At 46.7% G+C, this 25,843-nt stretch overlaps 1 protein-coding gene across 2 annotated transcripts in view; it reads right to left on the bottom strand.

Annotated features, from left to right (window-relative positions):
• Positions 1-25,843, bottom strand: part of LOC144756220 (di-N-acetylchitobiase-like) — a 127,508-nt gene that overhangs the window by 77,255 nt on the left and 24,410 nt on the right. For both annotated transcript variants that reach the window (XM_078645839.1, XM_078645848.1), the window contains exon 2: positions 9,604-9,742. In XM_078645839.1, coding sequence (XP_078501965.1) covers positions 9,604-9,742 — 139 coding nt within the window. The remainder of the gene's footprint in view (positions 1-9,603; positions 9,743-25,843) is intronic.

Genomic DNA, 25,843 nt, shown 5'->3' with positions numbered 1-25,843 from the left:
TCTATACTATAGGTACACCATCTATGTCTTGGCCTTTACCGTCATGTGACAGGTACGCCATAATTATAGTGTATTATGTTTTTGTAAAAATGTGTTTATCACCAATCTGAACTATTTACAACTACAACATTGGTTTATACCGTCGTGTGACGGGTACACCACATATTGTTGTTGTTCATATGTGCTACTCCTATTTACCATGTGAGCTCCCAAACGTAGTCATCTAGATTTGTTTCTATGAATCACATCAACCGAGCGTCCTGGTTTGGCAAATGTAATACATTTTAGATGTGCCCTCACGTATACCTACGTTAGTCATTTTTAGGACACACACTAGGGTTGTTATACAGTCCTTTACCATCTTAAGATGTCCGCCATAATAGGGCTGAGTTTCGGTATCCCATGGCCCTTTTTGGTTTTTACTACACAGCCGATCATGTGAACGCGTGTAAATGCTGCAGCTTACGGCGTCCCCGGTAAGCTGTTTTGAATTGATTATGCACCATGGAACTACGCATTAGGTATGTGTTTGGTGTGCGTATGATGGGAAACTTCTATGTTTTTTCTGGACACTCTAGCCATGGGCAAAATGCGCTTTTGAGCATTTCTTAGATGTTCCCCTTCTTGTTTTGCACAGATGCTGGTAAGAGTAACACGCAGTGAAAGCGTTCCAACATCTTGGCTTCTGAATCGTTTATCTACCGGTAGGCGCCCCACTCTTTGTATACTCTGGGCTATTGTTATACTGGTATGCTGTGGTATTACGCGATTCACCTTTAGGGTGACGTTTCTTTAAATATTTATATATCCACAGAGACTCTTTGATAGTGGTTTGAACTACCGAAAAATTCATGTACTGATTCCATCACGAACAGGCGATTGTCCTTACATCGTTCGTGACCCTAGTGGGAAGCAAGCATATATGTTTAATGTAAGTGTTTTGATTTTATCTCTGATTTGCTTCCAGTCAGACTAATGGTTTGACTTGCCTTACTCAATTTCTTTTTTATCACCATCCAGAACTACGTTCCCCTCTAATCCACCCTGGCACTGCCATCATCCGGATAATAAGAGGTTGATTATCCAGAATCTACGCCACACTTAGGGGTTTCAGTTCCTTCTTCACCACTTGAAAACGAGCATCTTGGTATGTCTTGTTTTTAGAATACATGTGCTTAGTAGTCATGATTAACTATATGGAGTTATCCCTAATTTTTAAATTTTTACACTAAATCAGGTCTGTGTCCCTGTCTTCTGTCCTGATGAAGACCCCACTGCAAGGGATCCATTCAAGCCTGCGTTCTTAAAGGGGTCGAAACGTCGACTATTTCCCCTTTTCTATTTCTATATTGTGTTTTTTATTGCATCCATAAAGTTGGTTGTTCTCTAGGTTATTATTTAAACCTATGGACAGTTATTTCTAAATTGTACAATATTGTGTGGCCCTTTTGGCCCGTGTGTATATGTCACTTACCCTTCCCTATATTCACTCTATTCACTGCACATTTCCCTCTCCCCCTCCCAGGGCACGACAACTTAGAGATTTTGCATTTGTTGTTTTATTAATTATTACTGATATGTTTGGCTCAGCTTCATTGTAATTAAACAATGTTAGCGGATTGACTCTTTTGTTTACATATTTTGATTACCAGTTGTGGTTCATTGATTATTTGGTTTGTACTTACTGGGGCCCTTCTTTCTCAGCATCTCTATTACCCAGGTCCCAGTGACGTTAATGGGTCAACCCCCCTTTTGCAACGTACCTCACAGCGGAGCCATACCAGCTGCCCCGCGTTGATTGCCCCCCCCCCCCCCAACGCCACCCGGGTGCCAGGAGAAACTGAGGCCGGGGCTCCGGCCTGCGCCCTGGAAGTGCCGGGGCCTGCTTGCGTGAGTCGGCGCGGCGGCCCCGGAGCACGAGTCACCCGCCAGGAGACACCGCAGCACCGGGGGCTAAAGCAGGGCGGCCCCACCCCACCGCGAGCGCTGGAGGTGGCCCTGAGGAGTTGCCAGGCCGGAGGCCTGGAGAACGGCCTAGTGCTTGGCCTGATCACACTGCCTCATTAACACCCACGGGGGACCGCATGGGCCTCCTGGAGCGGGGTTCCACGTTGTTCCATCCCTGCCCCACCCCCAGGAGCCGGAACAAGGTAGCGTGCCGGAGACCTCAGGGGAGGGAACCCAGGCAGCGTTGAGTAGGTCGCAGTGCCCTAACCCCAATGACAAGACACAAGATGGCAGGCCAACGGGGGAAAAAGGGGAACACATCCTCCCCGAAATGCTGGGCAAAGGACAGTTAAAAGGAGATAAGAGACAATCATCCCCGGGCGCATCCAAGCCACACCAAGAGACCGCCGAAGGGGAAGTGCCTATCACCAAATCCTTCCTGGAAGCTCTCTTCAATTCCCTTCTTAAGGACTTCCACACTTTGAAGCAAGAGGTAGCGGGAGAAGTCCGAAATATCAGGTGAGAAGTCGACGGCCTTGGTGAAAGGGTGTCCGCCATAGAAGACTCGGAACGCGCAAGGGACGAAGAAGTGGAGCAGTTACAGAAAGAGGTGGTGCGGCTTAAGGAACAACAAGTCGATCTCCAAGCCCACGCCGAGGATTTGGAAAATAGGTCCCGGCAGAACAACATTCGGGTCCGAGGCGTTCCACTCAAAGAAGAAGGCACAGACATCACAGGGTACCTACAAACCCTCTTCCAAGACATCCTGGGAGAACCTGCAGACTTTGCAATCAGAATAGACAGAGCTCACAGAGTTGGATTGCCACGGCGGACATCGGTGCCACCCCCGGACATCCTGGCATTCCTACCGGACTACCCTCTCAAGGAGCGCATCCTTAGAGAGGCACGGCGACAGCAGCCTCTGCAGTTCCGGGGCCACCCAGTAGCCCTCTACCAGGATCTGTCGGCAATCACGCTCCAAAAACGAAAAGCCTTCAAGGTGGCGACCGACTTTTTGAGAAGCAAGGAGATTCCATACGCCTGGGGACACCCCTTCCGCCTGATCTTCCGGTGGAACGGCGCCCTACATCAGCTCCGCTCCCTTCAAGAAACATGCTCCCTGTTGGACATCACCCAGACTGACGAGAACACACCTTCGAAGTCCCCTAGACGACCGTCCAGGGAGGGTTGGCAGCAGATTAATCGGCGACGGTCGCCAGGAACAAGTTCAAGGCCCGATACGCACACCATCAAGACAGAAATGGACAGCGCCATCCAAGAGGTTGCCAAGGACACTGCACTGGAGGAATAATTTGCCTCCGGGGAGTACACATCCGCATCAGTCAATTTGCAGGTCCAGGGGAGGCGGGGCAGGGGGGGGGGCACCGCAGAGAGCGATGTGGCTGGACGTCCACACAGGTAACACACCACAGACCATCACAGCAGGGAGGCAGGACTGGGACTATGCTCAATAGTTGGGGTTTCACACGGGGGGACGGGGGAGGGGGGATGGGAGCGGGAGTTGGGGGGGGTGGGGGCGTGTGGGGGGGATGGAAGTTCGGGGAAGGCGGGTGGTGGGGAAGGTTGTTTTTGCGGGGGGCTCACCTTTGTCCACTTTTTCTCCCCCTTTTTTCTTTTCCTACATTGTCTCCAACACGCCACACAGACGCCCGGAGTTCACTTTGAAGGCCTATGACACCACACGGCCTTAAAGTCCTATCCCTTAATGTGCGGGGGCTCATCAACCCAATTAAACGCCGAGCAGTCTTCTCCCTTCTGGAACACTCCTCGGCTGACATTTGCCTCCTCCAGGGGACTCATCTGTTGCCCAAAGACCATCACCGTCTTAGAACACGGGCCTTTCCCACGCAACTCTTCTCATCCTCCTCCAAAAAGGTAGCTGGGGTGGCAATACTGATAGCCAAATCCTTTACAGGCAGGGTCCTACAACGGGAGGCGGAGATAAAAGGGCGACCGTTGGTATACCGCTTTCTGATAGCGGGACTGACATTACTGGTGGGCTCGATCTACGCGCTCAACGAGGGACAGGAAACCTTTCTCCAGACCGCATTAGCAGCCGCCACTGCCAACAATGAATGACACCTACTACTTGGGGGCGACCTCAATCTCTTATTCCATAACACAGCTGACCGCTCATGCCAAAGGTCAGGCCAAGAGGGGGCCCTCTTCAAGTCGGGACACGCACACCTTTGAGATCTGGGTCTCACGGATCTCTGGCGACACATCCACCCACGTAGCACCCCACCCACGTAGCACCACATTCACATACCACTCTGGGGCCCACAAGTCCTATGCCAGGCTCGACTACTTCCTCTGCACCTCTGAGATGGTACCGCAAGCGCGGGAATTGGAAATCTTGCCGGCCTCACTGTCGGACCACGCCCCAGTAGTAGCCACGTTCCCTTTCCCAGCCACACCTCCCCCACAGCGACACTGGCGTCTTAGGGAGAACCTCCTTCACACCCCATCGATCGTAGACCGAATTCGAACTGCCATCACGAATTTCCAGTCACACAACAACAACACTGACACGACACGGGCCACTCAGTGGGCCGCCCTCAAAGTGGTCCTGCGCGGCGAATTTATTTCCATCGCCACGGCCAACACACGCAGAAAAGGGTCGAAATAGCACAACGGGTGACGGAGCTGGAACAAATGCACCAGGGTCCTGGGGCAGCACGGGCCTGACGTCAATTATGCACCGAGCGGAAGACGCTAGCCGCGTTAGATCATAACGCGGCGGAATACGTGGCCCTCCGTCTCCGACACGCTTACTACACAGGAGGAGACCGGTGCGGACGCCTACTGGCAAATAAGCTACGTGAACCGCGCCACAAGCAGGGGGTTCAGGTCATACAGACAGAGTGGGGCGGTGTTGTCACGGACGACGCGGCGATAGCGGAGGCCTTCGGGTTGTTCTATAAATCCCTCTACGCCAGCGATACACTCTACCTGCAGGCGGGTCAGTCTTATCCACATGGGGCGCGCCTCCGATTCCTGACCCAGGCAGAGTTCCTGGACCGACCCATAGGCCTGGAAGAGGTGGTGTCAGCGATCTCGCGTTTGAAGCTTGGGAAATCCCCCGGCCCTGATGGGTACCCCGCGTCCTTTTACAAAACGTTCTGCCACCAGATAGCACCCCTTCTGCGTGATCCTTTTTATTCCTTTTCTCAGCCGGGCGCGATCCCCGCAGACCTTTTGGAAGCTGCAATTTCGGTTATACCGAAACCTGGTAGGGACAAAGCCCGCTGCGGTTCATACCGACCAATCTCCCTATTGAACATTGACTTCAAATTGTACACCGGAATTCTGGAAAGTGGCTTGCACCCTACATGCAACAACTGGTGGAGCCGGACCAGGCGGGCTTCATACCGCAACGGCAAACCAGTGATAACACCAGGAGGGTCCTACACCTCATTGAAGCCGGCTCACGTATGCGGCCCGATTGTATGCTCCTCACTATCGACGCCGAAAAAGCGTTTGATAGGGTGCACTGGCCCTACTTGGAACTGGTACTGCGTCACTTTGGTCTGGGAGACATCCTCTGTTCTCGTATCCTAAACTGCTACAGGCAGCCCACCGTATCTGTTCGCGTCAACAGACACACCTCCTCCCGCTTCCCGATTGTCAAGGGGACCCGACAGGGATGTCCCCTCTCCCCTATTTTATTCGCCCTCTACATGGAACCGTTGGCACAGCGGATCCGGCAACACGCACTCACCAAGGGCATCCAGTTCGGAGGCGACATTCACAAAATCAGCCTATACGCGGACAATATCTTAATGTCTCTTACCCAACCGGTCCAATCACTCTGTGCGCTTTTTATTGAACTCCATGACTTTGCGCTCACTTCCGGGTTCAAAATCAATACAGACAAATCGATTGCCCTTAATGTCTCCCTGGCTCGAAGACGCTGGCAGAGGTCAAAGAGGAGCATGATGTGCAATGGTCCCACACCACGGCTCCCTACCTAGGAATCCTTCTAGGCCCCACCATCCCAGCCACTATCGAGGCGAACTACGCCAGACTTCGCATGCAGCTCCGCGACGAGATCAGGCGCTTGAAACACCACTCACTCTCATGGCTAGGGAGGATAGCCGCCACGAAAATGACTCTGTTACCGCAGATACTTTATCTGTTCCAGACCGTGCCCCTACGGCCACCGAAGGGCTGGATCCAGCAAACGCAGTCAGAACTGGCACGCTTCATTTGGCATGGACGTCGCCAACGCTTTAGGCATGAGATCGCGGTCCTCCCACCCGACCATGGTGGCGTAGGCATTCTAGACCTCCAACTTTATTTTAACGCAATGCAACTCCGAAGCTTAGTGGAGTGGTATCAACTGGAATCCGGGAAAACTTGGCTATTCCAGGACCAGGCCGTAGCGGGCAAGCCCCTCTACGGGATCCACTTTCTCCCAAAGCACCATCGGCCGCCTAACCTCTACGCGTCCCAGATCACGGGCACGGTTATGGAGGTGTGGGACCGGGTCGCCACCAAACACAAGCTGACATCGTTTCCCTCCCCTCTAACACCGCTCTTTGCCAACCCTGACTTCACCCCGGGAATGGATCCTAAGGCTTTTACGACCTGGCGGCAATCCCAGTGCAGGGCCCTTGGGCATCTTTTTAATTTGAATGGCATCCTCTCCTTCCCACAGATGGAGGACTATGGTATCCCGGAGGATAGCTGACTATCCTATTTCCAGGTACGTCATAGGGTACTCCACCCAGAGGTTCGCCCTGGAGCACAACGATTTCTAACTCCCTATGAGAAATGGCTGGTCACCCGCACCTCAGAGAAGAAATTAATCTCAGACCTGTATCAACATCTCCTCCTCATGGGCACTTACACATACAACGCCGGCAGATGCCGCTGGGAGCGGGAGCTGGGGAGGGCCCTCACACATAAAGAATGGAGCAGTGTATCACAGAGCACGACATTCCGCATATCACACAGAGTTGACGGAGACTCTAACTAAAGTGGCCACTTACTGGTATTACACCCCTGAGCACTTACACCGGTTTGATCCCCGCATCAGTGATCGCTGCTGGAGAGGGTGCGGAGAGTTGGGCACACAGGAACACCTGCTTTGGAGCTGCGATCGCATACAGGGGTACTGGGACACGATACTGGATGAGATAGACTCACACTTTAACACACACTTCCCCGATTCCCTGCGTACATCCTACTAGGATTGCCTAATGCCCTGATGTACCGCTTGAAATCACGGAGGGGCCACCTGATCGCTTTTGCATTAGGGGCGGCTATGCAAAACATATTAGTCTACTGGAGGACACCACAGGCTCCCCACCACACAGGTTGGCTACACAGGCTATGGATGGTGCTTGGAATGGAGAAGCTATCCCTGGTACAGGCGGGTCGGGGGGTTGACTTCCCAGAGCTTTGGCGGCCATTTCTAAATCTCCTCACAGGGGAATTCCGCGAACTAAGTTGCCCACGATACCCCCGCCTTCTCCGCATGGCGGACACCCCTATTCCAGCTCAGAAGGCGTCTAAGCGCAAACAGAAGCCACGCGCTGATGCCACTCTCGCTAATTGACTCACCTTTTCTTAACAGAGAGATATTTTTGCTAGTGGACAAAGGGGACGGGGAGGGGGGAGGAGCCTGTTTTGGAATTCTATGCGACCTACAACGCAGATCGGCTTCATCAACTAGTATTGTATATATATATATATATAATATAGTATATATATATACTAACATGCTTCTTATTATTGTATTGCCGCTTGCCGCACTGCACATGTTCGATACAGCGAGTTCTGGTTGTTTTGTCTTTGGTGAAAACTCAAAAGATTTAAACCATAAATAAGTCTTTAGTAACTTTAACCCAGGATGTTCCACTTATTAATGCCAATAAAAACCCGCATTGTTATATGCTGACGATGCAGTATTGAAGGGGCGCACTCCAATGGCTCTCCGCATTCTGGTCCATGTCTTTGTAGAGTTCATGGCAGCCCTAGTCTTATGCACCAATTTAAAAAAATCTTTTATAATGGCGTGTGGGTCTAAGAAGTACTTTAATTCATCGATAGTCTTAAATTCTAACCGATTACTGAGCACTCGCACTTTCCCATACCATGGTTTGGAATTCGCATCCAATGGGTTGTGGACTGACCATGTGGCCTATTGCAGGAGGAAGTTTACAAACTCTATTAATACCATACTTGGGCTTCCTAAGACAAGGAATGTAGAGGTGGTGTCCCCCACTGTTAACATCTACAGACTTCAATGTATACCAGTCGCAACCTATGGTGCGGAAGTCTGGCGGTACACGAACAGTGTTTGCATCCAGGGTGAAGAGAACAGACTTTGTCATAAAAACCTGGGTGCACACATCTCCTCATGCAAGTACGCAAGTCATTGTGAACTTAACCTCTCATGTATAAAAGATTACGTTAAGGCACGCCCACCCCTATTTTGGTTGAGAATTTGGAAATATCTTGCAGCCTTGTTGACAAGAGAGATCATTTTAGATTGTTTGAAATGCGACAGGGGGATGGATATACCATGGTTGGCCGCGGTTCACAAAAATTTAGCTAGTGTGAACCTGGAATGTGTATTTTTAAATCCTTCAGACCTTAGCTCTATCAGCAGTAAATCCCTTCAAAAGACCCTTTACACATCGTATAAAAATGCAAGACTAGCTACAGAATGTAAAAAAACTTCAGTGGCCAGATACATACAAATTGAGACTGTCACTCCCGCGGTTTCTAGATATTTGTTAAAACCAATTGGGTGCTGGGAAAGGGGCTTACTTTTTCGGCTAGGACTGACACTATGAAATATATGTTTTCATTTCCCGTGGGTTTTATTTCCAACCTCGATCTTCTACCCTGCCCCTGTAACAATCAACACAAACAATGCTGCACTTTCTATTCTTTTGTTCTTATTATTCACTTCACACCAAAAGATTTTTGATTCCGTATTTTAAAGTTTTACATGCGATTGACTATAAGGCAGCATACGGGATGGTGCTAGCTCTAAATGATGATGAACTAACCTTTCGGATTAGTTCTTTTTTGAAAGCGGCGGTGCGTACACGTAACTCCATGCACCCCTGCTAAATCACATGCACTTTATTCTATGTTTTTAAACTGGATGTTTTTATTGATCGTCCAACTATGAATTATGTACTGTATTACTGGAGGCCTAGCTTAACACTATTGAATTATTTTTAACTATTTTTCTAGTTTGTACTTTTATGGATATGTTGTTTTTATCCGAATAAAGTTCATAATGATGGACTGATAATAAAAAGGCAAATTAACAGTTATTTAATCTGGGATGCAGTTTGAAAAGAAATGGGGATAGATGGAAGGTTTATTGCCTATGGGGACCAGCTTACAGTTCTAAAGTCAACATGTCACTCAGATAGAAATGTTTTTATTCTATTTCGTATTCTCCTCTTAATCATCCGACTGATCGGTGGTAGAACCTTGTTTGTGTTTGTAATACTGTTTTGAGTACAAATAAAATGCATAAATTATGTGTCTTCAAACCCACCTTCAGCCTGATTTTCAACCATTAAAGCTGTAAAATATCAAGATTGACATTTTTTCAAAGACACTGGCATTAAGGACTAAACCCACAGTAATGGAGCAGTCACAAACCTTTCAGTACTACCCTTGCTCCTTTGGAATGAGCATAGCAAAGGAGCTCCGGGTCATACTTCCCAAATGCTGCAACAGTTGTGACCTGAGTCCAGTCATAAAACTTCCAGCTCTTCCCACCAACGTCGAACACGTATACCTGATGAAACAGAACGAAAAGATTTTTTTTTTTAAAACAAAAAGCGACCATCAACCACATCCCATTCATAAGTATCAATGAATCAAACAAGTACCGCATCAACAAGAGAATTACAGATTGGTACGAGGTTTTGACATTGTGATAGGTGAGAACAAAAGAAGGCTTTGTAATTTATTGCTGAGTTAGAGATCCATTTCATCCGTCAAGTAGAACTTTCAAATACATATAAAGCAATAAGATGGGTGAAGTCATCATAATGTGATCCCAATAACGAGAGAGGCGTGTCCACCTTTCAAGGTTATCAAACAACACAGACAGCTTGGGATTGAGGAGAGAGGTCAGTCATGTTATCCGTTTCCCTCTTCAAGCTTTTCTCGAGCTTTGACACCCATCTTTCCCATTTGGTACAAATGACTATAATTTAGTTGACACCCAATATATTTCCATGTAAACCATTTACTACTTTTGTGGCAGACTTACAAATGAATGAAATTGATTTGCACGGATCTGAACGAATTCTCATATGAGTTTAAAGTGCATTGTATAGTTCCATTTTTAAAGTAGCCATATTCATTTTGCTTGCTACAGCCCTGACAGTATTCGAGTTTGTTCATACCAGCAGAGGGATCTCTGCTGCATCTTTTAATAAATATAATGAAACTTCTTACAAACTGCTTATAAAGCAGGTACGAATAGCTCCATCCTTCTGTCGTGACCAGGCAAGATAACACCTCTGTGGCCACAAGCAAATGGAATGGCGGAACGGTTCATGGGACCATCAAGTAGGCAGTCCAAAGAGCGAAATTAACACAAATATCGATAGGACAGGAACTATGCCAGATACTGAGGGACTACAGGAACACCCCTCACAGTTCCACAGGCCGATGCCCGGCCGAACTAGTTCTAGGGCGTTCGAGCAAGACCAGGTTGCCACAAATGGAAGCAACGATGAATGTAGACCGAAGCGACATATCTGTCAGAGATGAAGAAGCAAAGATGAAGGCCTACGCTGATCAACGGAGGCATGCCTCCAAACCAAAAATAAATGTAGGCGACACAGTGGTAGTGCGGCAACGAGAGCAGAGGAAATCAGACAGCACATTCTCGAAAGACCCGCTGACTGTGATGGAAGTGAAAGGACCGATGATAACCGCGGCGGCGGGGTGGTATAACATCACAAGGAACAGTTCGCATTTCAAAGAACTGAAGACAGAAGAAGAAGAACCGCTGACCACAACTACAACAGCAGTGAAGGAAGAAGACAATGGACAAGGGACCGAAAATGAAACAAGACCTAGAAGAGCATGCAAGAAATCACAGACATTGATTGAAGAGATGTAATGTGACAAGGTCTCTCTCTCTCTCTCTCTCTCTCTCTCTCTCTCTCTCTCTCTCTCTCTCTCTCTACCAGCACTCGCTAACAGTGACTGCAGGTTACAATGAAAATGTCTGTTTGTAACAAAGGGGGAGATGTCGCGACCAGGCAGTCGGGCACTAGGACCCACGGGGTCAGAGACACTGGGGAAAGGACACCGGACATCACATCCGGTCAAGGGGGCAGGAAGCAGATCGTGGGGAGCAGGACGCATCTGGGCAAGCAGTAAGACGAAGAGCAAATAAAGATACCTTACCGAATACTGTGTGGCGTGTGCACCTTGGGGGGGACCCTCAGGGACACTACACCTTCCATATATAATGCCCTGGTTTGTCTATTAGAAGACGTCAGGTCCTCGAAGTACCAATGTTTTCTGCTCTGCAGTGAGACCTGCTGCATTTTAAGTTGACTGCACAGGGAGTGAAAAGCAAGTCTCCTGCAGATTGGCTTTTCAGACTGGGTAGGGGAGCTGTAACAAAGAAACTAGCATTACATTCGTATAGAAGCAGGATATACAACTCTCCCACGGATGATTGCCAAGACATGCCTGGGACACCAGAGCAAGCACAGACAACCACTAAAGCAGAAGACAGTCCTCCCTTTCTCACTCATAGTGCTTCGTCCGGTCTGGAATCAGATTTCATTGTGGATCGGCGGGGAGGAGGCAGCAACTTGAATTTTCCTTAACTCAAAGTAAGATGCCAGGCGGTAGGTGAGGAGGACACAGTGGTATTAATGAACCGGGGAGTATTTCCGCTTCCGGTTGTGGTGCTGTGGAGACAGGACTTAGCTTCCAGTGTGTGTGGCAAGTTTTCATCACTGAAGAGCTTTGGAGCAAATGATAACCATCATCAAAAACGCACACCCAAGCTCCACCATGTGCCGTATTGCTTCTCGGAAGAGGACCACAAAGGACAAAGGCACAAAATGCTTAGGAAACAAAATCATCAGCAAAATACGAGAAGGTTCCCCCCACATAGTGGGGGTTGAGTATTTCTATCCGCTCCCACAATAATTCTACTTTTTGAGCCATCCTCAGTGGATGCCATTGTGCCCTACCCCGAGCCCTTTGATGCTATGCAGCTGAACCAGCTGGTGCAGAATGTAGCGACTGCTACCCCAGCACGGTAAGGTGAAGCTCCTCTACCTAACCGTGCACAAGTGTCACAAGAACCTGCATGTTATTAGGCACAACGTCAACGGGATGACAATAAAACATCTCAATATCAAAGTAATGGAAGTAGGCCCTTCTCACTAGTGCAACACTTTGTTTTTAGGACCTTGTACAACCATCCACTTCAGATTATGGCTTCGTCTGGTAACACTGGACTGTTGCAATAGCCAGTCTCCCACGATATGATGTTGTCTACTGGTTTTCTTGTTGGAGAAGGCTGAATCTGATTAGGTGATCTACCCACGATTGTGGTGAGTGTGTACCCAGCAGAAGGTTTCTAGATAGAGTTTCCCAGTTTCTCAAAGTCAGCTTGTTAGTGCAATTTCTAATTGGGCGGACGTCAGTGGGATGGGGAGACGCAGGTCGGGTATATGTACTGGGTAGGTGGCAGAAGATGCCCTGAAGCCTGAGCTGTGGTTAAATGTGGTGCAGGCACAGAGGATCCCCAAAAACTAGATTCACAACAAGAAGTGGTGTGGAGGCATCCCACTTAAAGAGCTACTCATTGCTCCAGTATGCGAAATTCTCCTGGTTGGGTCTCCAAGAGCCCAGCTGCAGAGTCCCTAACCCTCGAATGCCAGATGAACAGACTTGGACATTTTGCAAAGTGGACAATTAGAAACCGAGTCCGATAAAATATTTGGCTGTAAACCAGTCTTTACCTCTTGACCAGTGTTAATTGCCCAGTGTGCTTACAATACATAATTTGCAAGACATTTTACAAATTAATCGACGAGGTATAAATCTAGCCCCCAGTAAAGTAATCTTTAAATCCTGTATTTACTAGTGCTACTGGCCTACTCTGCTTACTCAGTTTCCACTGGCTATTCCTGGCCCACCATGCCAGAAGAGCATAAGGGATTTTTACATACTTTGACTACTCTTTCTGCTGTGCTGTTTACACTCATGCCTGCAGCTTTCAAAAGCTGGGATTACATTTCCTTAATAAGCAAGCATTTCTTCTTAGTAAGTGGTGAAGACATCATAACCCAGGTGCAGCGTCACAATTTTCAGATCAAGCCTGGAAAAACGAACAAGCATTGGCAAAGTTAGTAGATTGTGCCTGTACAAAATCTACTTGCTTTGTCCAATTTATTTTACATGTCACGATGCTGTGCAACATGGCGTAAAGTAAAAAAAAACAATTTATGATGCGTTTAACACTGGCCAAGTCATAGTGCTTTTTTTTTCTTTAAGCCATATTGCATAGCAGCCCACACTGCTGTGCACCAGGTAAAACAAGCATTTGCAATGCAAATTGGTCTCGCATTTGTGAGAGTTAGAGGTATTGGCATTGTAAATAACAATGTCTTTTACCTACCACAGGAATGAAAGGAAATAAAATGGAAACAGAAAGGATGCTAGAGAAAGGAGAAAAATGAAACAGAGATGGATTGAATTTGAGGAAAGGGAACAACTGAGGTTGAAAAGAAAATAGAGGGGATAATGGAAACGGCACAATAAAGACAGAAAAAGAGATGTAAACAAATCAAAACTGTCCAAAGGTTGAAACAGACAGAGAGAGTAGGAGAAACACAGCAAAAAGACTGGCAAAGAAAGAAAAGGACAATGGCACAGAAAGGGAGAAACAGGAGGAATAAAGATAAATCAAGATGAAAAAAGAATGAAAGCGACGGAGAGAAAGAAAAACTGGTACTGAGATTAAGAGAGACTGAAATGCAAGGAGGGACTGAGATTCGCACAGAATAAAAGAAAGTGGAGGGAGAGACAAGGGCAGAGCCAATGAGACTTTTACAGACAGGTACAAGTGAGTGGATCACATAGTGGGAACATCGATAAATGGAAAAAGCTACACCCACGGATTAAATTATATTCATATAATTCCTCAATGCACAGTTGTATGTTAGATGAGATAGCATATTGTGCTGAAACAGAATGCAGCAACTTACAACACACAAGCAGAACTATTGACTCTAAATATCACCTGAGGAGCACAAAATACTGATATTACTTCGTGGAGGTAGCATAACAGAACGCTAAAAGACTATTTTTTGTGGGTTACTAGAAGAAACTATACAGAATTATTTCCAGGACACCAACAGTACAGCCTTGAGAAAAATGACAGAGTGGGAGGTCTTTAAAGTGGTTTTCCTTAGGCGCTGTATTGGAACAGTAGAAGGATTAAAGAAGACATTGAAGGAGAACTTGTTAACTGGACCCTGCACTTAATAGACTTAAAGAAAATATAGATAATAATACAGGCACGGCATAAAAATTGCTGTTAGAGAGGTAAAATATGCCACCTCTGTGGTAAGACCTGGATGCCTTAACTACCGGGAATACTTGTAGCCTGCGCACAGGTGACACAGCAAGAAGGCTGTTGCCTGCTAGCTAATCTTGAGCAAGCAGCTCAATAACAAACCAGGGAAATAGTATAACCCGTTTACCACGGCGGACGTTCCGCAGCGGTGCAGGCATTCGACGCAGTGTGCGGGGAAGCGTCAGCCGTTGGTCGTGCGCATCACCTGGGAGGTAGTGCTCGCGTCGGCCAACGGGTTAATTGACGTGCCACGTTCTGCGGAGGTTGTAAATAGAGATCGTTTAACATATTACATCACTCCTTATGGGGGAACCGAGAACACGACATTAACAGGCCGGGATGATTAGTTTGGCCTATTGCTACTGACAAAGCTGCCCAAGTGCAAAAAGATGTACTAGACCTCCCTATATACCAGGATGTACAGGAACACATAAGAAAGATGGCTACTGGGAAAATGCCTAGCAGATCGGATGTCCAACTAATTTTATCAGGCGTCCGCAGGCATACTGGTATCTCACCTCCTAAAATGTATACAGCAGCATTGAAGTGAGGGTGCCTTCCATCATCGACTTGATATGGCATCCATTACTGCCCACACTAGTGAATGCAGACCAAAATGAATTCATCCTAGGTAGGAACACACATTTAAAGGTCAGACCGCTGATCCGATAATAGAGTAAGCCCCCCACGCTCCCAGAGTTCACATATTCCCTGGTACTATTGATTGTCAAAAAAGCCTTTGATATGGGTATGGGGCATTTCCTAACGGTAACATTAAAACATATGAGATTTGGGATGCGATTACCTCTGTACTCCAGGTCCCAGGTCCCAGATGCCATTCTGCCAGGAGGCGGGTGTTGCACAGCTGACCAGCTCCATTGTGCACCTTTAACTAGCCCCAGATCACCGTAGCAAGGGACACGCCCAGGCACTGACCAGGATTTGCAGGCCCATCCAAAGAGGAAGAGGCAAGGCCACCCCTTTGTCTTTGGCCCCGGGCCCCAAAGCCTCTGCATTCTTGTAAAAGGAAGGTGCAGTAATATGCATCTACTGCATTGCTTCATGGTGTGTCAAGAATGGTTAAATGAAAGTCTCAAAATAATCTCATGGTTGTGGCTGCTTTAGCTAAACTCCCTAAACGCCCCAAACAGACAAGTCACTCTTACGTGAATTGTGTAATAATAAAGATTGAACCCCTACTTGAAGGAGTGGAGACTATTTAAAAAAATAGAAACATAAATGGAGGGAATGTTGGAGCAGTTTAGTGAACGTCCTCTATAACCTCAACAAAACGTTCCTTAAGTTTATAATTCTAGTCAATTATATGTTTTTTTCCTCAATAACTGTCTTAGCCATGAGCTTTACTGGCAAAAATGCTTATTATTATTTATAAGTCAAGTTTGCCACTCCCTCGCTGATATAGTAATGTGGTAAACTAGTCCGCTTTTCAGTACTACATCCGTGAGCAACTTTAAGGATGTGGAAAACGACCCACACTGGACTGCTGAGGCCGGGACAGTACAGCCCATCCTCCCACTTCCCTGAAGGGAGAAGAAATAAAGGCTGCGTTTTCCACTAACAGGGTTTACTTACCGACCACTTACCGTGTACACAACCCTCCACCCCGATTGCTTTTGTCCAAAGACTGACCACACTTTCACATTCAAACAAACAGAAGTCACACTGAACGCCCAATCTATAAGATCCTCCTAAAGGGGTTCCGGGTGGAACCCCCGGAGTCATCGAGTAAGTAGCATATACCAGGAAAACAGGCCTTCAACCACGCAGAAAAATAAATAAAACAAGTTTAATTGTATAAAGAAGACTACACTCCAGCGTGGTGAACAAACATATCCCCCTGCTACAATCCTGTCAAGGAACTGATGGGAGAGTATGTGCCTGGATGTTGGTCTCCCTTAAGAGGTGCAAGGACGCGCTTTGCGAAACAACTCACCGCGCACTAGGCCGCTGATGCTGCCGGTCCGAGGTGTCGCTACTCCGTGTATCGTTGCTGCTGAGCCCGGAGGTTGAAGGGGCTGGGGGTGGAGGAATCAATAGGTGGGCGACGGAGGAAGTGACTTACGCTCCATGCGCACCCTAGTACCTCTGCTGCTTCGAGAAGGCAGAACAGTTTAAGGGAGCGCAGTGAACAGAGGCAAGCCACGTCCCACCCTGACATTGTCTATGCGGCCATGTGATCGCGTCCCGGGGGAACAAAGAAGAATGCCTGCAGCAGCCCGAGTCTGCCCAGCCCATCCATTTCCTCGGTCCGTGGGCACAAACGGACGGATAAGCGTTGAAGTACAAAAAAAAAAATCGTGCTCGCCTCTTAGTAAAACAAGGCACATTAAAAACAAGCGGTACTAAAAAAGGCTACGTTCTTCAGGGTGAAAGCGGGGCTCCACTCCGTCATGTGCGACGTTAAAGATGTGCGAGGGGCTCAAAGGGACAGTGGTGCGTTTCCCTTGCGGGAGCGAGCTTTAAACCATCTGCTTGCAAGTTAACTACAAACAGATGGTTTAAAAGCTCGCACCTGCAAGGGAATCGCCAAACGTGCACTCGTTGCCATTCAAAGCAATGCAATGCGTGCACGTTTTTGGCAGCAAAACGGAATCGATTTCTAAAGGTCTTTTCCTATGCAGCGCATGCACGCTGCATAGGCAAGACCTAAAAAACAGAGGGGGGGGGCTATATGTCAAAGAGTGGGAGCAGGGTGGGTGAAAAACAATGGAGGGCAGAGGCTGTAGTGAAACACAGGCGAGGTGGATGTCCTAAAATAACAAAAAAATCTAAAAAAAAAAAAAAAAAGAGTACCTGCAGGAGCTTGCGGGCAGTGGAAGGACACGCCCCACAAAGAAGCCCCAGGATGAAGCTGAAGCAAAGAGGAGTGGCAGACCAATGGTAAATACAGGAACACGAGTGACTTGGGATCAAACCAATGGCCTGGAATGTATGTCAATACATCGCATAGTAATACCACGCATGCCATTACAACGCGGGTATTACTGCGCGATGTCAATGACATCGCATACCATTACATCGCATACTTTTACCACGAGGATGCCTTTACCACGCATGCCATTACAACGCAAAGGCATGCGTGGTAAAGCCATACTTGTGGTAAAAGTATGCAAGGTAAGTGACATCCCTACCCCTACACCTACACAACACACTACTCCCACCCCTACACTACCCCAACCCAAAAACACTACCACCTTACACTACCCACACTACTCCCACTTCTACACTACCCTAAACCACTACTACACTACCCATACTATTCCCACCCCTAAAACACTACAACGCTACCCACACTACTCCCACCCCTACACTACCCTAAAACACTACTACGCTACCCACACTACTCCCACCCCTATACTACGCTACCCACACTACTACCACCCCATCTCTACCCTAAAACACTACTACGCTACCCACACCCCTATACTACGCTACCCACACTACTCCCACCCCTACTCTACCCTAAACCCTAAAACACTACTACGCTACCCACACTACTCTCACCCCTACACCACCCTAAACCCTAAACCACTACTACGCTACTCACACTACTCACCCCTACACTACCCTAAACCCTGAAACACTACTACGCTACCCACAACACTCTCACCCCTACACTACCCTAAACACTAAAACACTACTACGCTACCCACACTATTCTCACCCCTACACCCTAAAACACTACTACGCTACCCACAATACTCTCACCCCTACACTACCATAAACCCTTAAACACTACTACGCTACCCACACTGCTCACCCCTACACTACCCTAAACCCTGAAACACTACTATGCTACCCACACTACTCTACCCCTACACTAACCTAAACCCTGAAACACTACTACGCTACCCACACTACTCTCACCCCTACACTACCCTAAACACTAAAACACTACTACGCTACCCACACTATTCTCACCCCTACACCCTAAAACACTACTACGCTACCCACAATACTCTCACCCCTACACTACCATAAACCCTTAAACACTACTACGCTACCCACACTACTCTCACCCCTACAGTACCCTAAACCCTAAAACACTACTACGCTACCCACACTACTCTACCCCTACACTACCCTAAAACACTTCACAAACACTACTACTCTACCCTAAACCCTGAACACTACACTACACAAACACTCTACACTACAACCTAAATCACTACGCTACATAAACACTACAACACTACCCTAAACACTAATACACTACGCTAAACACTACACTACCCTAAAACCTAAATCACTACACTACATAAACACTACACTACCCTCCCTAATACACTACACTAAACAAACACGACAACACCACAACACACACTAAAACGTTTAAAAAAAACCACACACAACACAAACATAACCACACTACTTTTAAACGACCCTAAACCCTACAAAAGTAACCCCCACCCCATGCACAAACCCCCTTACCTCTCTCCTCTCCAGCGTCGCCGTCAGATCCTGCTTCCTCCTTCCTGCTTGCTGCACGTTGTTGTGAGGAAACAGCCTAAGTTTCCTCACAACGACCATGATGGCTCACTAGGCCACGCCCCCTAAAGTGATGCATTTATTGATGACCTATCTGCAGCAGATAAAATCCGAGCTAATCCTGGCCCCAGTTCCAGGAAAAACAAGGCAAATCCGGGACACTGCCTGACTGGAATGTATGTCAATACATCGCATAATAATACCACGCATGCCATTACAACGCGGGTATTACTACGCAATGTCAATGACATCGCATACCATTACATCGCATACTTTTACCACGAGGATGCCTTTACCACGCATGCCATTACAACGCAAAGGCATGCGTGGTAAAGCCATACTTGTGGTAAAAATATGCAAGGTAAGTGACATCCCTACCCCTACCCCTACACCTACACAACACACTACTCCCACCCCTACACTACCCCAACCCAAAAACACTATCACGCTACACTACCCACACTCCTCCCACTTCTACACTACCCTAAACCCTAAACCACTACTACACTAACCATACTATTCCCACCCCTACACTACCCTAAACCCTAACACACTACAACGCTACCCACACTACTCCCACCCCTACACTACCCTAAACCCTAAAACACTACTACGCTAACCACACTACTCCCACCCCTATACTACGCTACCCACACTACTCTCACCCCTACTCTACCCTAAAACACTACTACACTACCCCCACCCCTATACTACGCTACCCACACTACTCCCACCCCTACTCTACCTTAAACCCTAAAACACTACTACGCTACCCACACTACTCTCACCCCTACACCACCCTAAACCCTAAAACACTACTACGCTACCCACACTACCCTAAACCCTAAAACACTATTACGCTACCCACACTACTCCCACCCCTACACTACCCTAAATCCTAAAACGCTACTACGCTACCCACACTGCTCCCACCCCTACACTACCCTAAACCCTAAAACACTACTACGCTACCCACACTACTCTCACCCCTACACTACCCTAAACCCTAAAACAGTACTTCGCTACCCACACTACTCACCCCTACACTACCCTAAACCCTAAAACACTACTACGCTAACCACACTACTCCCACCCCTACACTACCCTAAAACACTACTACGCTACCCACACCACTCCCACCCCTACACTACCCTAAACCCTAAAACACTACTACACTACCCACACTTCTCCCACCCCAACACTACCCAAAACCCTAAAACACTACTACGCTACCCACACCACTCCCACACTACCCTAAACCCTAAAACACTACTACGCTACCCACACTACTCTCACCCCTACACTACCCTAAACCCTAAAACACTACTACGCTACCCACACTACTCCCACCCCTACACTACCCTAAAACACTACACTACACAAACACTACTAGTCTACCCTAAACCCTGAACACTACACTACACAAACACTCTACACTACAACCAAAATCACTACACTACATAAACACTACAACACTACCCTAAACACTAATACACTACGCTAAACACTACACTAAACACTACACTACCCTAAAACCGAAATCACTACACTACATAAACACTACACTACCCTCCCTAATACACTAAACAAACACGACAACACCACAACACACACTAAAACGTTTTTTTTTTAAAAACACACACATCACAAACATAACCACACTACTTTTTAATAACCCTAAACCCTACAAAAGTAACCCCCACCCCATGCACAAACTCCCTTACCTCTCTCCTATCCAGCGTCGCCGCCGGATCCTGCTTCCTGCTTGCTGCACGTTGTTGTGAGGAAACAGCCTAAGTTTCCTCACAACGACGTGGATAGCCGCTGTCGCCATTACACATTACAACGCATGCATTGTAAAAGCGCATGCGATGTAATGGTATACGTGGTTTTACCACGCATTGTAACATCACATGCGTTGTAATGCATTAGATGTAAAAGCAATGCGTGGTAAAACCCGCAATGTAATGGCTGTTCCCCACATCCTAAATGGGCAGGCTTTAAGCCCCTTCTAAATAATTTTTATTTTTTATTTATTTTTTAAACAATAGCTTTCGCAGTAGGTGAAGCCTAACATGGAGCAACAGAGGAGAGAAGCACACAAGTGACAGTGACAGAAACACAAAGAATGGGGGAGAACACATGAGGACAGGAACAAAACAGAGCGCTGGAGAGTGCACAAGAGAAACATGGTGCATAGGGCATTTAGGGATGCACACATGGAAGAGATTGCAGGAAGTAGAAAACACATTCACTCATGGAATGCTTAACCAAAAATGGAAAAAAGGCTCCCTAAAAGTGAGCAGTGGAGGGAAAGAGAACAGCCAAGGAAGGGAGATGGTAAAGAGGCTATGCCCCATTGTAGGGACAAGCAATATGGACAAGTTGGGACAAGGAAAGCCATCAAACAAGAAGAAAGTAAATGGGGGTGATGCTAAAGCCAACTAATAGGCAGGCTGTAAGCCCTTGGTAAGCCCACAATAGGTATTTTTGGAACCAGACAGCTTACAGTGCCCTGTAGGCTCGACCTAAAAAGCTCATTACACCATCTATTGCGTTTAAAGTATTATGGACTGTAGCACTGGATATGTAGACATCTCTGAATCCATTCTGTTCAACTCTAAGAAGGAATACTTCAACTTTAAATACTAATGCTTAATAACAATACAGAATGCGATTTGGTCATGAATCCGCTGTGACAGCACTGACAGAAGAGGGGGACACAGGAAATGTCAATGGGGTGTGGGGTCAGGAAAAGCCACCTGCAACCGTGGTAGCTGCTGCAGCATACCATACTGAGGAACTGATTGTGACCCTATCCACCAGATACCATTTGAATCTTGGGCGGAGGAACCCAGTGTTAGGGGGTTCTTGCCACCATCAGAAGCAATCTCAAGAACACTAGAGAAAACTGTTTATTTGCTCCATACCACACCATCCGGGACTGAGATAGCAGAATGAGAATCCAAGGAAACCTGTACCGCTAGTCTTTGGCTCCAGGTGACAGTGATCAATGATTTGTTGATGTACATTCTACACAATAGGGAGGATTTAGCTTAAAGTCACAGCCAGTGAGAATCGCCAGGGACAGACTGACACAATAGTGCCTAGGCGATTTAAAAAGGAATAGAATTTCTGTCATGATCTGATTGGAAAGAGAAGTTGCAGAATCGCCTGAAGGATGAGAAACACATCAAGGAGGTTGTGGGGCATTTCTTAAGATCAGGAGTGCCAGGAACCGACAGTCCAGCTATGCTAGATGTTCGTAGGGTCACTCGTCTTAAACGGGCGGGGAACATCTCTGAAACTGGGCCTATTCTGTGCGACTTAGGAACCCCGAAACAGAGAAAGGAGACAATAAGCAAAACATACACAATCCAAAGTTTTTCCAATAGAGGACCCAGAATATTCATATTTTAGGACCTGAACAAAGCGACTATGCTTTTCCAGATTCCTAAGCAGCGAGACTTTATAAAGGACAAAGTGCTTATGTGTTTGGGGCAGTGAAGGGAGACAGGAGTATGCATGGCTGGTGGGTGATTCAGCCGGGCCCAAGGAATTAAGCTACAAGTAGTTTCTGTGTAAATCCCAAAGGTCACAATTTCTTACTCCATCTTCCGTCTTCTTCTTTTTTTTTTTTCTTTCTTGCTTTTTAAATAAAAAAAAAGTAAAACTAAAGTTTCATTTGATTTCTTCTACTGACCATGACAGCAATAATAATTGACTGGCTGCATGTTTATAACATTATTTGGTTCAAGAAACATGTACACATTTTATCCTCACAGTAATGCCATAAAATGTTTCCTATAAATACACAAACCTAACTGCATTGAGACCATACATGTGTGAGCGAGACGAGGCGTGACGAGCTAGATTTGTTCCAGTTAAGCAATCTAAACATATTAGGAGTATGTACATTTTTTACCGGGATAGATCAAACTATAATTGGGAGCGCAAATCTAAACTTAAACAAAATAGGTAAATAAGGCCATGTTCTGATTTGAAATGAATTCTCAGCTTCTACAGCCTATGCACCTTTTAGGTCCTCTTCTAGTCATTGAGAAGGCACATGTGATCAAAGCTTATTAGACCAAAGGGGTGACTGTGACACGTTTTCATTCTTTTTGCCCTCTCCCTTCCAATATTTGGGAGTTTATTTTTTTCCCTATAATACTGATGTCACACAGCAAAGGGGTATATTTTAGGTTGGAATGAGTAGGAAAAGGTCCTTGTTCAACCCTCTAGAATGGACTAAATATGTTTAAGGCCTTATCCAACCCCCTCACACACTGAATATATAGGACTTGTTTTAAAAAATGTGTGGATTGTCGGTTACGTTTTACGACTTAATGGATTTGAATAGTTATATTTTCATTCTCAAAAGCATCAAAGGCTATTACGTGATGGCAGTGGAGCAACACTTGAGGGAAGGGTAATTCCAAGGGATGCAATAAAAAAACAAGAAGTCGGGAAAGGTAATCTTTGAGTCTGCGCAAATCCCATGTCCTAAGCCTAGGGTAGTGAGTTAATAACCGTTGGGATGGCTATCATCACGAGAGTGTGAGTCAGAGGCTGCTCTGGTGCCGAGCACGGTTACATTTATGATATGACATTTTATTTTGGGTGGGCTGGCAGAAGAACATGAAAGAAAAATCACACACAGTCGCACTAAAATGCCCTATTGCCCTTTTTAGGCTTATTTGATATTTCCACTGGCCTTTGAATGCCCTTGCATGTTACTCTAACTCAGGACACGATTCAAAAGGGGGTGGTGATGGACAGAGTATCTGAATTAAGCAGAGCACTCCTACCCAGTCAAAAGATCAGGGCTAGATCCATCACCGTTTTTTAGCTCACTGCACCATCCCAGTTCAGAACCTGGTTACATGCAAATTAGTCTGACCCTGGCCCAGTGCATCATGGGAACAGGGCAGACCAAACTACCAAGCCAATTCTTTACTGGTCCCTTGCTCACTGCTCCATCAGGATTCAAGCAAGCCGGGCCGACGAGGCTGAAATGCCAGAAACCGGTCCCCGGTAGCTTGTCTCCTTTCTGGTGAAGAATTGGCTTAGTAGTTTGGTCTGCCCTGTTCCCATGATGCACTGGGCCAGGGACAGACTAATTTGCATATAGCCAGGTTCTGAGCTGGGATGGGGCAGTGAGCTAAATAACGGTGATGGATCAAGCCCTGATCGTTGGACTGGGTAAGAGTGGTCTGCTTAATTCAGACACTCTGTTCATCACCACCCCCTTTTCTGAATCGTTTTTGGCCACTATAGGTGTGGCAGGGTATACTCAGACATGAGTCCCTTGCTCACTGCTCCATCAGGATTCAAGCAAGCCGGGCCGACGAGGCTGAAATGCCAGAAACCGGTCCCCGGTAGCTTGTCTCCTTTCTGGTGAAGAATTGGCTTGGTAGTTTGGTCTGCCCTGTTCCCATGATGCACTGGGCCAGGGACAGACTAATTTCATATAGCCAGGTTCTGAGCTGGGATGGGGCAGTGAGCTAAATAACGGTGATGGATCAAGCCCTGATCTTTGGACTGGGTAAGAGTGGTCTGCTTAATTCAGACACTCTGTTCATCACCACCCCCTTTTCTGAATCGCTAACTCAGGACACAGCAGTCACAGAGAAGAGAGTGGGAGGAGGGCAGGAGTCTAGATGGCTGCTCGCTCGTAATTAAAATAAGTTTAAAGCGGATGAAAAAGAATACTTCAGCCACAGAATACTGATAAGAAACAGATGAGGAACAGGAAATGGTATGCTACAACCAATAGAAATGGAGAAAAAGTAAGTGGCAAGCACACGAACGAATGAAAAGTAAGGTTGGAATGTAAGCCCCTTTTAAGACTTATATTAAATACAACAGATTTCAGAAGCACCAAGCACTAATGCACTATGCAGGCGATACCTAATCACAAGCACAGTGCAAGCACTGTGTAGGCTAAACCTAAAAAAGGGTTTGCTTGTGGTCAGCTAATGGACAAGAAAGTCCAAAGGTTATTGGACACCACATTTTCATATACCATGGATCTTCTTCTGCTACCACTTTAGAGATCGGATTGTAGATCTGGCTTTATACATTGAAGTCAGATGCATCCTGCTAGGCTATCCTGCTGACTTTTTTGGACATTACTTTACCCTCGTCTGGATGTGATCTCAGGTTCTTTTCATTTTCTTTCTCCTCCATTTTCTCCTGGCATTGCCCTTCGGTGACATTTTCAGCCGTCGAAACCTATCTGCATTATTTAAAGCAGTTCAAAAGAGAACAAGCCAGTGCGCATGGATCATATTTGCCATTACTGAGCAGCTGTCCAGACAACTCTTGAGCAGTAGGCCAGGCCAAACTCTTTTAGGCATATAGAAAGTTTGTTTCTGACCAGTGAGCGCCCAAAATGCTGGAACTTGATACTGAATCAAATTCACCTCCTATCCGATCTTCTTGCAATCTCTCAGAAGGTTGTCTGGTGCAGAGTCTAATAAGTAAACTATTGCATGTAACCAAATTATGTTGTCAAATCAATTGAGTGTGAGACATTATTCCTGCAATGAATATAAGCAGTGCTCAATTGTTATAACATAATAAGTGCTGGTGCGTAACGTTTTTCTCAGAAGCCTGGAATGTCGGGATTGCCCAACATCAAGGCTGTGCTCATGACTCTTTCTACCACCAATATACACTCCCTGTCTTTTTATTTCGCTCTTGATGATGCTTTTTCATTCCTGCCTTTTATCTTTGACACTGGTTTTTAGTCTTTTT

Source organism: Lissotriton helveticus, chromosome 1_1 (assembly GCF_964261635.1).
Source record: "Lissotriton helveticus chromosome 1_1, aLisHel1.1, whole genome shotgun sequence".
Taxonomy (NCBI): Eukaryota; Metazoa; Chordata; class Amphibia; order Caudata; family Salamandridae; genus Lissotriton; species Lissotriton helveticus.
This window is presented reverse-complemented; position numbering and strand designations above follow the sequence as displayed.